This window comes from Misgurnus anguillicaudatus, chromosome 15, assembly GCF_027580225.2.
Source record: "Misgurnus anguillicaudatus chromosome 15, ASM2758022v2, whole genome shotgun sequence".
Classification (NCBI taxonomy): domain Eukaryota; kingdom Metazoa; phylum Chordata; class Actinopteri; order Cypriniformes; family Cobitidae; genus Misgurnus; species Misgurnus anguillicaudatus.
In genome coordinates, this window is record NC_073351.2 from 112,195 (window position 1) to 127,371 (window position 15,177).

A 15,177-nucleotide genomic window follows, 5' to 3' on the forward strand; every position below is an offset into this window, starting at 1 on the left:
AAGAGTGAACACACGCACCGTCATTCGTGAACAAACTCACACACACAGAAACGCGGAGAAGTGGGCAGTGCACATCAAACAACTGGGATAAACGTGCCTTGCTCAAGAGCACCTCAGTTGCAACCTACCGGCTGTGACCCTCGAATCAGCAACCTTCGGTTTATAAGCCCAACTCTCTAACCAATAAACCATGAGGGCCACATAAGGTGTCTGAAACTATGTGCTTGCATAAAAATGTATATAATATATAACTCCTGGGGAGCCACATTCCTGCAAAGTTTAGTTTCAGTTCTGCTCCAACAAACATGCCTGTTATTTTCCTAACAACCTTTATTAGTTGGTTAAAGTTTGTTTGATTTGTTTTTTAAAGCTGAACTCTTTAGGACAGTAACTTCCCAGGAGCAGGGATAAAGGCCTCTGCAATATTCTTGTTGTACTGACATGTAAAGTAACTGCATGTAATCCTACTTAAAAGTTAGTTCACCTAATATTAAAATTAATTTTTAATTTACTCACCACCCTCAGGCCATTTCAGATTTTGGTGACATTGTTTCTTATAGGTCACATGCTCTTTTTTATGTTAATCTTGAGTATCTATAGAGTAGTATTGCATCCTTCATATAAGAGTCTTCAGTTTTATTTGATTTATAAAAAACAGATCACTTTCTGGAAAAAACAACCCCCTGGAGGCGTACCAAGAGCGGAGCAAGCACACAAAACATTATTCCACTATCTCTGGATAACTTCACTACATGTTCATGTCATTTACATTATATGCACTTACGTGCAGATTGCCAACAAAACACAGAAATTTTATTTAATTTTACTGCCTGCAACTCATGACCTGGTTGGGACCACCCCATTTCAACGAAATCCACTGTTAAACACACACGCAAAACTCTGCTGCTACCCCGGTTAAACAAACCATATCGCTTAGGTTACTCACGTAACCCCAGTTCCCTGAAATAACGGGAACGAAGCATTGCGTCAGTTGCTGACACTACGGGGGGGAAACTCCTGTTTACTCCGCGATTGAAGCCTATTGGTAAACATCTGTAAAAAATACAGACCAATGACGTTTGAGCCCGCACGCGGGATGGCACACGTCCTTATATAAACGCGGGGTCAAGCATCAAGAGCTCATTATTATTCGACTGAAGCGTGCAGCTGAATAACACTCGCTGCGTAGACGTTTGTAGCACGGCAAGAGACGCAATGCTTCGTCCCGTTATTTCAGGGAACCGGGGTTACGTAAGTAACCTAAGCATTCCCTTTCAATACGGTTCACTTCGCATTGCGTCAGTTGCTGACGCTATGGGGGAACGTAATTCCATCACGCCGTGTGTACACAACGTACTGAAGTGCCTTACCGGAGAGACACTGCGTGTGGCCCTATATCCGGCATATTCACAGCTTCAAAGCAAAGTGTAAGCACCATATAAAATGTTAACGCACATACGTGGGGTTTAAACGCACCGGGAGCACATAACGTAGCACAAGACGGCGAGATCACCGAGCGCGCCACGGGTGTGGGAGATAAGTACATTCAGCTCGCTGAGCGCACCGTGGTGTACATAAAACGCACGAGTGTGCATGATTAAGCCGAGAGAACCTGCGCTCATAGGGCAGGGACGTCTGAGCTGTACAATCTGACAAATGTAGACGGCGAAGACCAGCCGGCCGCGTAGCAGATATCAAATATAGATACCCCTGTAGACCAAGTGATGATGAAGCCAAACTCGCGCAGAGTGGGCTCTAACACATAGCTCATAGAGGGGCGTGAGCCAGTGCAATGGCTTCAACAATCCATCTAAATAGCCACTGTTAGCAACAGGCATACGTAGTGAGTGATCTGCGAAGGTTACGAACTGCCGATCTGACTATAATATGCAGCAGAACGGTTCGTAGCGTGGGATTATACAGATACCACAATAGTGTGAACCCAGGTAACCCCTTGAGCGCATCGGGATGCATATAGGTAGTATTATAGTGCACAGATCGGTGAGCTTTCCAAGCGCGCCGTAAATATGTACTGACTATAAATGAATGAATCAGAGTGTTATAATGCACAGGCCGGCAAGATTCTCGAGCGCGCTGGAAGGTAGATAATAAAGTTAATAACATTTTAAATATGGATATTTCTACAACAACACCGCACGGATTACCCTCAGAAGACCTTTCTTTATCATCCTGGAGCTGTTTGGATTTAATTTGTGAAGGATGGACGCACTTTTTTTGGACTTGAAGGTCGTGGACTATTGCTGGACCCCGTAACATTACATTTAATCAACAGAAAGATCTAAAATATTTTCTAAAATATCCGAAAATGTGTTTGTCTGAAAAACGATGGACATATGCAACTCGGACAGCTTGGGGGTGAGTAAATTTTGCAAACTTTTTCAACCCAACAGGTAATCTCAAGACCCACCATTTAAAAAAATAGAAACAAACACATTTATTTCCTTTCAGTAGTTTTTGAATAAGTTTAATTGAATAATATTTTAAAAAGTTCTGAATTTATATATAAATTTCATAGTGTGGCCAATTAACATACACTTGGCGAATAGAGCAATAAAATATAGCGTCTTTTAAAAATAAGCTGCTGTCAGAGCAAGTGTAATTGCAGCATTTACACGCTCCTCTGCTCTGATCTCTTTTTCCAAATTGTACTTTAAAGTCAGAATGTAAAAATAACATGGACACTTAACTTACGTTCTTACAAAGATGTGTTGGATTTAGGGATATGCAGGTGAGGATTTTTTTCACCTTCTGAACACACCGCATATTTAAAACGAAAATATATTTGGCAAAGACGTTTAAAATCCTACCCGGTAGGCTACATTTGATATTTATCTTTAGATTATTAAATATTTCCATTTCTTAATAAAATAAATTTGTTAAATGTTTGTTCATTATTATTCATTATATATATCAAGGGCGGAGTGGGACCAAAAAAATCTACCGGGAAATTTCGTATACCACCGGCCCTCCGTTTTAAAAAAAATTTTTTTATTTTTAGTAAAACGTTAATACAAATCGCAATCAATCTGCAAAAAAAAAAAAAAAAAAACATTTTAATAACAATAATAAAATCATCAAATCATGGATAATTTCCCTAAATGAGTAACTTTACAAAATGATACCTGTTTGAAAGACGGAGATGCGCACCTGTCAATAAGCTATTACATAACAGAGTGAGGCCAGAGATGAACGTGCTCATAAACGGGAGTAATATGGAATACTTTCTTTACATCATTGAAAAACTGTAAGAATTTTTCCTTTAAATATAATTTTTGTCATATAAAGTTTTGAGAGATAACAATGTGTTTATCCACTGTGATTGCTCATTTATTTTAACGTGTTTACCTCGCGCATTTACCTCAGAGTTTATTTCAGTTATTTTGCTGTTTTTCCGGTAATAATAATACAATTTACATGCCAATCCTACTTCCTTGTCTTTTATTAATTTCATTATGCTGTTATATTAAGTTATGTGGATATGTATTGCCATATAAGACGTTAATTGCCGTTATATACTCTCGACTAATATTCAAATCATATGCGGAAAAATGTGTGCATCTTTGAATAACTGTAAGAATACAGTTAATCCTTAAAAATAATTTTTGTCAAAGTTTTGAGAAATAATAATGTTGTGAGGATATATATTGCCATATTGCAGTTGAATACTCTCGTTTATAATATGAATTATATTCACATCAAGCCGCCAGACGGGGTTGCTATAACTCGCAATGTATAACTATTATCAGAGCGACCCTTGCAGCCTCAAAATCAACACCAATAAAATAGTAGGCTTACAATGACAAACTCACTTATATTAAACAGTTTGTTTTATTAATAAAACGAATTCGACGGATGCTATCTGCGTTATAACGAATAAATGAAAGACATAATTCTCCATTACTACGAACGCTTAGTATTTTTTTTTTGTTAAAACAGAACAACAATAAATTAGTAAAATGACTCGCTTATTAAACAGAACGTTTAACAAAAACTAATAGACAGAAAACATTTTCCCATCTTTTAACATAAATAAATCTAAAGTTTTGTAATATTAACTAATATTTAATTTGCGGGAGTGCAGCGTATCATCCCTCCCGCCCGCACCCGCAAGTGCATCTCTATCATCCCACCCGCTCCCGCAATGACCATTCAAAATTTGTCCCGCGCCGCACTGTTTTGCATCGGGACCCGAGGGCAGTGCAGACCTCTACTTTGAGCTCACTTTCCGAGCGTCATAAACGAAACTTATTGTGGTGGGTAGCAAGCTCACTTGAGGTTGATATTACCCTTAATATCTCTGAGTATTGGAGCGGAGGTGTGAGCGTCTTCGGATCCACTGATATAATTCAATTCAATTCAATTCAATTCAATTTTATTTATATAGCGCTTTTCACAATTTGGTAATTGTATCAAAGCAGCTTTACATAATAGATGCAGTGAAAAGCACAGAAAATCGACAGATAGCACAACATAATAAACGATAGCACAAGCAGTTAAATTTGCTACGGCTATAAATCAACATTATAAGCAAACGTATTACTAATGTAACATATAGAAGTTAAGCCCAAAAAGGCTGCCTCCCCGGGTTGAAAAACCCCCTAGGAGAAAAAAACCCCGGAATTTTAGCCGGGGAAGTAAAAAAAGTCATAGGAGGAAAAAACCCTTGGGAGTTATATATATATATATATATATATATATATATATATATATATATATATATATATATATATATATATATATATATATATATATATATATATATATATATATATATATATATATATATATATATATATATATATATATATAAACCAGCTATATGTCCGAAAAACGTCATAAACCGCTTGGCTGTAAGCCTTTGAGTGGCCGTCCGGAGAGGGCATGATTCAAACGCTTGGAGCCATGAAAAAGTCTGAGGCTGCCGTCTCTCTAGGAAGAAAAAATAACAGCGGTAAGACCGTGCTCATTTGCACCGTCAGTATCGCAGCGGGGAAACTGAGGTGGGCTGCGAGCGAATTTGGCAGAAAGGTGTTAGAGACACAGTACAGCCGTGGGGTGTCAATACACAGTATATGGCCAAACCAGGTTTTTTTCGGCGCGCGTCGATACAATTATGGGCGGCGGGCCGTGTGTGCGTATTACTGACTGCTTGTCGGTAAGGCAAAAAAGTGTTTAGAGACACCGTACAGCCGTGGGGTGTCAATACACAGTATAGTAAGCACGGAAATTGCTCTTAGAGGAATTCAATACCGTTCGCCACTATAGTGAGGTTGCATTAACCGACAGTATTACACAGTATGTTTTTTGGATAAACAGCACACAGAAAACATTTCCCGGCAGTCCAGCCGAGGCGCGACTTAACCCTTCCTCTCACAGACAGTTGTTCTCTGTCGACGCAGCTATGCTGCGAAGACCAGAGCTCGGCCGTTCAGGTGCACGAGTCTCAGTAGTGACGGTGACCAGAGTGGCTCACAGAGTAGAGCAGTGTGTCTAGGTGGTTAAATGTCAGACTGGACCCATCACAGAGAGGAAGTCTGTCGCGAGGCCCGCGGTTTTGCCATTTATTAAAAGGGCAGAAAAAACGGGGTATATAAGAAATATACCAATATTCAGCGCACTGATATAGGACGGGACTGAATAAAGGGAGGTATTCGAACCTCAGCATATTATAAACAAATTCGTTCTGCCTCTGATTCCGTCTAAGTCAGAGAGAAATGACCGGGCAGACGAATAGTGAGCTCTACCAAAGTGAGACAGACTCAGGCTGGTTAAGCTCTTATAATAAGTGTTCTTAGTGCTCCAAAAGCGGCGTGTCCGCCTTATCGAGCAGACGAATGAGATCGCGACGCTCCAGGAGGGGAGGGGCATGAAGCTCTGTATAGACGAATAGTGAGCTCTACCGAAGTGAGACAGATTCAGGCCGGTTTAAGCTCGTATAATAAGTGTTCTTAGTGCTCCAATAGCGCCGTGTCCGCCCTATCGAGCAGACGAATGAGATCGCGCCACTCCAGGAGGGGAGGGGCATGAAGCTCTGTAATCGTTGAACACTAGACAGCTGCATTTAGAGGCAACGAGCCGCAAGACCGCGTGCTAACTCTAAGAAGCCGTTAAGAGACCTCGCCACTGTGGGGAAAGTAGTGAGGGACTCCGCGAGCGTAGAGCACGAGTGGCTGTGCTATGACAGGGAACATGGGCAGACCCGCCCGGGTTTGCTTGTCCTATGCATCTATCTTAGTTCTATGGCTCCCCCGCTTGATCTTCGGTTCTCAGCCGGAAAACGGCAGGGGAAGACGCTAGGCCTGAACTCCGCTGCAGGGCTTGTGTCGACGGCGAGGTAAGGCTTCTTCTTCTTCGGAGCAGCAAGAGGTTCGTGCTGAAGGAGAAAATTTATGAGCTCTTGACACTTGACCACTTTTTTTTTCAAAAAAGCCAGCAGCTAGCTTTTTTCACACCGAAAAGTCATCGCCACAGCTCCTAATGATGTATAAAGCAAATTTATCAATCTTTGCAAAAACGTGACATTTACAACATTACAATTGGTAATCCAAAGCATCAGGCAATTTGTTTGTGTATGTGTCGGTAATGCATCAGAAGGGCGTGTTTTAAACATTTTTGTTTTTGGGCCCTTCACAGGTACTGCGGGAAAGATCACACGTGTGTATTTTTTTCTTGCCAATTTCCAAATCAATTGTACATGTTGTGTTTATCAATAGGTAATAAAACAACCCTTATGTTTATTAAACAACATTTTTCGGATGTACGGGCCATGGCTGTTAATAACTGAGGCTGTGGAGATGATGGCTGTGAATATCTGTGAAGCTGTGGTGTGGAGATGATTTACTGTACGTGAATAACTGTGAGCCTGTGGTGTGGAGATGATGTACGGATGATGGCTGTGAATAACTAAGGCTGTAGTGTGGAGATGATGTACAAACGATGGCGGTGAATAACTGAGGCTGTATGGATGTACTTATGATGGCACACCTGGGCTGGATTTGTCCTTACCCATAGGACTGGGCCGGCCCTTCTCTTTCTTCGCAAACAATCGTCCAATAGAGGACTTGATGCTTTTCTTCTTTGCAGCTTTGTTGAGTGAATCCTGGCTGCTGTTGCTGCTGCTGGGATTACTGGACTGACCATCCTGAACCCCAGCACTACACACACACACACACACACACACACACACACACACACACACACACACACATTACATTTTTGCCTTTACAATACAGTGCCTCTGTATCAGCAGTATTAATATGAAAAATAGGCATGCTTCGAACCCTCTGATGTCCTCATGACTGGAGGCGTGAAGTGCTCCTCTGTCGAGTCTCATGGATGATGGCGTAGATGGAGGAGATGTCTCACATCTGATAGTGGCTTTATCATCTTGTGCACACTAAACTCATAAAAAATTAGCATCATTAAATGTATACTTATGTTCTATCACCAGATAATAGCTATTTCTGCTCAAATTTGTTCATGGATTTGAATGCTTTCAGGTTACAAAATAAAGAGATCAAAGAAGCTGTATTGATGTTACATTAACTTGTGAGACTGTAGACTGGATTTCACAGAGTTAAGGCCGTTTTACACGGTACATGGCAAGTGGCAAAATCGCCGCGCGGCTTCAGCATTTCTCTTGTATTGAAAGCGTTTTGTGCAGCATTTAGTGTAAATATGTTTATCTTTAACGATGCCTGCCATGTAGTGCCATGTCTGTAGAAGGGACAGGATTTTGTGTGCACGAGCAAGGCGTGTGGACCAACTCCGCTTCACCTCTGTAACCGCCCCCATTTTGCCGCTTTGCGCATGTCTCCTATTGAAAAAGCTATTGCCATATACCATGTGAAACGGCCTTTACACTTGTCTTCTATCAATTAAATCCATTGCTAGGAACACATGATATATTATAATGATATAATATTTTTTTTTACTTAAAATAATCCCAACATGTAATACTCATTGTCAGCTATGGAGGCTGCCATTTTGTTCCTTTGATAGTGGATTTTAGAACAAAGCCTTGAAAAAGTTGCCACAGAATATTACTAGTTTACTAAAGTAAATAATATTGCATATACAATGGAATAAAATTTTCTGAGATTATTAAAAGATTTTTATTCACTAGGACTGCTATTTCAAACAAATCCTTCGTTTGAAAAATACCCCATATACAGGAAAGGATGCATATGTGTATCCTTCGCGCTCTTCGCACTCTCAAATCACCCACAATCCTATGCACGAAGCACTAAAAGCACACCTTTTTACTGACGTAATGAGGGAATGATGTGCACTTGCTTAGCCTGTTCAATTCACGTGTTCTCCGAATGCTAAACAGGAGCCTCGCCTCTGAAGGAAGTGACTTGGAAAGACCAGTCCTGCCAAGGAAGTATCCTTAACATTGAGAAACACCTTAAAAGTATTCATCATCCATTGATTTTGAATGCAACCCAGAATACTTCGCTCATGCTAATATTGCAGTGATGACATTATAATGTTGGTCTGTACAGGAAGTCTTTAAACACAACATAAAACAAACACTCTGATGTTTATCTGTAGGTGTGGCACACACCATTCAACAGGCATCTGCGTAAACATTTGTGGTACTTTTCTAAATAAGCAGATACTGGAAGAAGGTTACAGAGGTTGTGCTCAACACATTTACTCTAAATTACCTTCCTACGATGTTTCCGCAAATCGCAAGGCTGTTGGAAGCGCAAGCAATGGGGAAAGAGAAGAAACAGGACATTAGCAACATTTCAAAAGAAAAGCACAAAGGCTGAGAGTATACACAGCAGCCTGGCAAAAAAATGATATAATGAGACAAACTCTCAATGCAGTGCGGATAGAAGATGCTCAAGATTCACATGCAACACGTAACAGACATGCAACTACTTCTTAGAAAAGACAGACAACATAAACATCTGGATTAACAGACTAATGAATACAAAGATAAATGATTACGAGTCTTTTTCTTGCACTCACTACAGTCAGACAATGTATTCTCAAACCAGCTGTGAAAATGCTGTACTGTTACGCACATGTTTACGCGTTACATGACACCTGCTGAATTACACTGTGTACTGCACCTATACTCTCACTACCTTTTGGTTTCCTTAATGCTGCGGTTATCAGATGTTTGAAAAATATTTGTATCTTTGCTTTACTGCTGTCACTTGTATTTTTGTTCATATTATTATCGCCACTTTAGTTGTTGGAGAACAGTGATATTAGACTGGCTGCTGAATTGCCTGTTAAAATGTTTGTTGTAATAACTCAACCCACAAGTATATTCAGAGTAAACAACCAATTGAAGTGGCATAATTTTCTCTAAACGCTTATTTCCTTACATTAAAGGAAGAGAGCAGGATGTGTTTTAGTAAACTTCCTCTGCACAAACACATGCACACTACTAAATGGAGGAAACAGTTAAGCCATTTGGACGCTGAAACAAGGCTGATATTAGGGACAGGCCTTCTAGTAGTTTTGTCCATCAAACATTTTAAATCCAGCTTGTTGCAAGTTCAAGCAGTTTAACTGAATGCGCTTGAAGTGTTCAGAAGTGATCATTTCCTGTTTTTGAAAGCAAGGATCACATACTACCTGTGTCTCAATTCGTTCCCTAGCTCCCGGGGTCATGAATCAGTATATCGTGTACACAAATTCGGGCACTGGTAAGGACCCTAGCTCACTTTTGGACACGGTTAACTTATTTTTCTGTCGCGTTGTGATCACTCAACAACATCTCTCTGACTTAATTTTAAACAGTAAATTGTGAAAAACGCTGTTATTATTCTCTTACATATCGTGCATAAAATTGGGGAATATAATTACTTAATTTTAAATACATATTTTTTTTACAATTTTAAATAGATATTATTATTTTAATAATGAGTAGATTGTGGTCCCTTACAGTGTAGCAATGTGTGTTTATATTTAGAACTGAAACAAACGTTTGTCTTTTTAAAAGTTCTGTCATGTTTCATAAAGTTTATTGAGTTGGATCACGTGATTTTCGGTTAGTGAGCTTCAAAAAGGTCACATGATTTCCGGTAAGGGAACATAGGGACCATCGATGCTCACTGGTTTTTGCGTTGCATTATGGGAATTTTTAGGTAACTAATGTTCCAGTGCACTGGAAAGATTTTACGATTGAGGATTGAGACAGCCCTTAAAATGGCTGACTCCCTGATCAGTGCCCTGACTACTGAACAAGGGAGCTGATTGAGACATACCCACTGTCATGTCAAATGACAAGGGACCATAGAAAATCAGGCTGGTACCCATCACAGATTAAAAAATTAGAGAAGCGTGAACAACACTACACCCAGATGACACATGGATCAGAGCAGTAATGCTGGGACACGAATGATAGATGTGAAGGCACTGCAGGAAAGGGAGCTCACCAGGGTCATGACTCCCATGCGGTCCACCTCTCTGCTTGGGCTGCAAGAAGGCCGGCGAGGTGTGGAGTGACCGGAGCCTGGGGGTGAGGACTCGATGTGGCCAGAGCTATGGAAAGACTGCTGGAGGGAGCTCATGGAGCGGAAACGTCCACCCAGATCGTCACCGCTGCCCACGCGACTCTCTATCTCTTCAGCTCTCAGCGTGGTGTTCTCCTTCTCCTCCTGTATCATTCTGCTCACAACAATCATGCCATCAACAAAAACAAGTTCACAATGACAATGACATAGCTAAGGGCTGGGCTATAACCAAAAAATTTTGCATGACATTCAAAATGTATCTTAGCTTATTTAATTATTGTAACTAAAAAGAAGTTTAACACTCTTTCTATTCATGATTTCCTCGTTGATTGAGGGAGAGAGAGAGAGAGAGAGAGAGAGAGAAAGAGAAAGAGAGAGAGAGAGAGAGAGAGAGAGAGAGAGAGAGAAAGAGAGAGAGAGAGAGAAAGATAGAGAGAGAGAGAGAGAGAGATACCTTGTTACTTGACGTCAACCCTGCAATTTTTTTAAATTTTATGTGCAAAGCGCAATGTGCTGCATCGTCACCAATGTTTCTCATTTTCACCTGCTTTAAGACCATGGCGATGTAAATATTTGAGCAAAAAGAAGGCACATGACAAATCTTAATGTTACACGCTGTTTAATATGTTTTTTGTGCGCGTATATTGACAATGCCTGCCAGAAAGATGCATCTCAAGGCTTCAGACAGCTTGCAAATGCTTTTTGCAAAATTAAGAAAATAAACATGATGCACGTTTTGTTGTCTCTCCCTCAGTGAAGTCCTTTCAGAAACGTTTCAGAACATTTAACTGTAACTTAATGAATACTTGTCATAAAAACAAAAGATAAACGTCTATAGACGGTTTCATCGGACGCACGTGCGCTGACGCGATACACATCTGTAATGGATCAGGACTTTACTTCCGGTTTTGTTTTTTTAATGGTCTGACTAGTTGCTAAACTGATCTCTTGAACAAATGCCTCGTCGAAAATAACAAATGTTTTGGTTTCCTAGGTAATCTATTTGCTTGTTATATAAATAAACTACAGTTATAGAACTTTGTTGTTATTTATTCTTAGCGGAGTTTACAGCAAGTTACGTGCAGACCACAACAGCCGCTTGTTTATGTTGTTACTGCTGAAACCGTCTATATAATGCTTGGAATGTCTGCTTTTAAAATGATGAAAGTGAGATCGAAAACAGATTGTTATTCGGTGTTAACTGTATTAGAAGGAAGGAGAGGTACCGTCTTTCTACTGTTACCTGTTAATCAGTAATGAGATGAGATCGCCACACCCCCGCGCCATTGAAGTGAACGAGTAGAGACATCCATATACATAACTCGTGCCTCCTGCAATCAATGAATACGCATTCTACAATCCAGTCTCTCCATTCCTTGTTATGCTGAGTTGTTTCATCCGAGTGCACCAAACATGACATCTAAATCCTTATTTGACATCTAAACATGAAATCTAAATCCTAATCTTTATACTTGCGTGTGTGTGTCACTATCTGCAGACGCGAGTGTTTTCTTTGTCCTTCCGTCAAACAGTACACACGACGCACACGCACATACACAAACACACGAGTCAGGAAATTTGACGCGCTTTTTGGTATTCTAATAAAATATGCAAATGCAAAAAATACATCTCAATCCTTATTTACTTGCGTAAAAGCGTGTTTGGAAAAGTCTTGGGAAAACATGTTTAGAATGAGTTTTGTGGACTTATAACAGTGCCTTAAAACGTTAGCTTTTTCAAAAACCACGCATAAGCACTTTTCTCTCAAAATACAAACATGTACATGTTGATCCTATAATATTGCCCAGTTTGTGCTGAACACAGTGTTATGAAACTTTTGAAATTAATATGTTTATAAGCAACTGAAAAAAGTACAAATGTCAGTGCAGGTCAAAACTTCTCCAGGGCCCTAAAAACCTCTTAGACCCCAGAGGGTTAATTTATATTTCTATAATAAGGGATTTTGCACTGCAGAAACCATTTCTTAGTTCCGGAACAATTGGTTCCACATGATACAGGCAGGATGATTGGATTTGTACCGTATCTCATTGTTAATGGCATCCAGCTGGTCCTGGAGCATCAGGGCGAGGGTTTGAGCATCTGCCTGTCCAGCAGGAGACAACAGGTCCATGGAGCTGAAGACGGTGTCGCTGTCGTCCTCTAGGTCAGACACGTCCATATCACTTTCAAACGCATGAGCCACATTAGCCAGAACATTGGCCTGCTGCAGACGATCCCATTCCTGCTCATCCAGGGTCTGCACCTGGCACAAGAGCACCACCACCAATATTATTATCCATCATCAAGAGAAAGAAAAGTCTAATGCTGAGTTGAGAACAAATGCCCTGGAGAAATTTGCATTCAGTATACCAGGTGAAAATGTGGGGAACAGCAGCACTACCTAGAGTTCAGGTGGATCTCTGATGACAGTTGCACACTCTAGTGCTTTAATATACATCTACACATTTTGTGTGTGACCGATAGTGGTGCTGTATGATGTGAATGAAGAGGAGAGATCGCCCGAGATATTTTTAAACTACCCCCATCCTATAGCTTTCCAAATTGCTCATGTTCTTAAAGGCAGGGTAGGCAGGAATTATCTAAAAAACTTTTTTACAAATTTGTTTAAACTGTCTTTATATACAAATACATAATTAAAATGTAAGTACTCTGAAAAAGAGAGTATAAAACTGGAGTGTCTGTAGACCTCTCACCACTGTTTTAAACACAGTTAATTATTTCCATTCGGGGACGAAACAAATGATTAGCTTGCGCGAATATCACTCTCTTTCGTGACCATGGCACCACCCGTTGCTATGGGATCTGCCCAGACATGCGCACACCCGATTGATTTGAACGTGCACGAGGCACTCTAGGAAGAGCAAAAGTATGGCAGAGAAAGTGCATTCACAACTCACAGTACCTGCATATCCAGTCAGCGAAGGCAAACAAGGCAAAAAAAGGAATAAACAAAGCAATCAAACGAGAGTAAATATTAGCTGGCTTTTCCTCGAGTCGATGATGCGGTAGCGGTATTGTCTGCGGAGTGTAGTCCTCATCAGAGTCAACAATGCTTTCTTCACGGAAACTCTTCCATGCAAAACACTGGCTTAATATTGAGTACTAAAAGCCATCCTATCTGTTTATATTCCTAGTGATGAAGTTAGGTGTATTATTACATGTGATTGTGACATGATGTTACTACATGCACCGTGCTCCTTCCTCTCCGCTTGTCTGAGGTAAATCATTCTCCCAGCAAAGCTGTCGGTGTCGCACGTTCATGTGTTTTGGGGCATGGCTTTAGAAGAAACCCAGAAGGGAGGGGGTGGAGTGAATGGAAAAATTAGCTGTGTTAAAAACAGTGGTGAGAGGTCTACAGACACTCGATTTTTATACTCTCTTTTTCAGAGTACGTACATTTTACTTATGTATTGATATACAAAGACAGTTTAAACAAATTTGCAACAAAGTTCTTTCTAGATAATTCTTGCCTATCCTGCTTAAATACTGTTTATTGGTGAAACTTTATACTGAATCAGAAACTCAGAAGAAGTGGTATGTTTGATCTATTGCAGATCGTCTGGATCATAGTTAAGTACGAGCAGCAGACTGACAGTCGAATTTGCACATGGTATATCATCTGGCCATCATCAGCTGACCTAGTCAAATAATAATGAACCTGATCACACCTAATAATTTGGTTATATAATAACACTGGTTGAAAAGAAAAGACAGTTTTACCGAAAATTTTTATTGTATTGTCTTTTCTTCACCGTTAACCAAGAGAGTCGACAGTGCATACTGATAGTGTTTGTTCTTATGGGACAATGTAATAGTAACCTGGCAGCTCTGTTTTGGGCAGTTTGCAATTTCTTTTGTTGACCTTTAGATGTAGATGACCATACAGGGTCACAATAATCCAGGTGAGGTAAAATTTAGCAACCTATCCCAACATGTGTGTAGGGACATAAAGACATTTCCTTACCATTGGGATACCACAACCCATCTTCTTCACTATGATATCAATATGTTCTGCCCATGACAGCTGACTATCTATTATTGTGCCCAGTCATTGTACTGTTCTATTGGTTAGCCAGACAAGTTCAAACTCATCTTTGGTGTTAATGACAACTTATGACTCAATCCCAAGATAACTGATTTGGTTTTCGAGATGTTCAGCACCAACTAATTTATTTTTATCCAGTTTACTGACAGTTTTTGCAGCAATGTGGAATTATCAGCATACATTTGTACAGTAGCTTTACATTTGTACAGTAGCTTTACACAAAACTAATGGTAAATCATTTGTAAAAATGGCGTGTAAAAGTGGTCCTAGGCAGCTCCCTTGCGGGACCCCGCAGTCCAAGTCCTTAGAATAAGAGAGACGGTTTTTAAATTGAATCGGATAAAGCAGATGGCATTGCGTTTACCTTGGAGGGTTCGTCTCTAAGCGCAGACACTCTGCCTTTTTGGGGACGTCTGAGGACCAGCGCGCCCCCACTGTAGTGACTGTCCATCACAGATGACACGGACACTGGGTACCTGAAATCTGGTGTGCCGCTCGCATGAGAACGTCTGCAGAATACGAAAACAATCCATCACAACAAGAACCGAGCAGGAGAAATAATTATTCTAAGTATATTAGGGTGCCTACACACTAGACCAGTGGTGGGCA

The 15,177-nt window shown here is 40.3% G+C and overlaps 1 protein-coding gene across 11 annotated transcripts in view; it reads right to left on the reverse strand.

The window, feature by feature from the left end:
• ppfia1 (PTPRF interacting protein alpha 1) overlaps positions 1–15,177 on the reverse strand; it is a 233,663-nt gene that overhangs the window by 78,976 nt on the left and 139,510 nt on the right. For 8 of the 11 annotated variants that reach the window (XM_055174007.2, XM_055174006.2, XM_055174015.2 and 5 more), the window contains exons 14-19: positions 14,933–15,077; positions 12,542–12,765; positions 10,425–10,656; positions 8,694–8,723; positions 7,302–7,417; positions 7,006–7,175 (exon numbers count right to left, since the gene is read on the reverse strand). In XM_055174007.2, coding sequence (XP_055029982.1) covers positions 7,006–7,175; positions 7,302–7,417; positions 8,694–8,723; positions 10,425–10,656; positions 12,542–12,765; positions 14,933–15,077 — 917 coding nt within the window. The remainder of the gene's footprint in view (positions 1–7,005; positions 7,176–7,301; positions 7,418–8,693; positions 8,724–10,424; positions 10,657–12,541; positions 12,766–14,932; positions 15,078–15,177) is intronic. The other 3 variants (XM_055174009.2, XM_055174011.2, XM_055174010.2) reach the window with 2 other exon arrangements.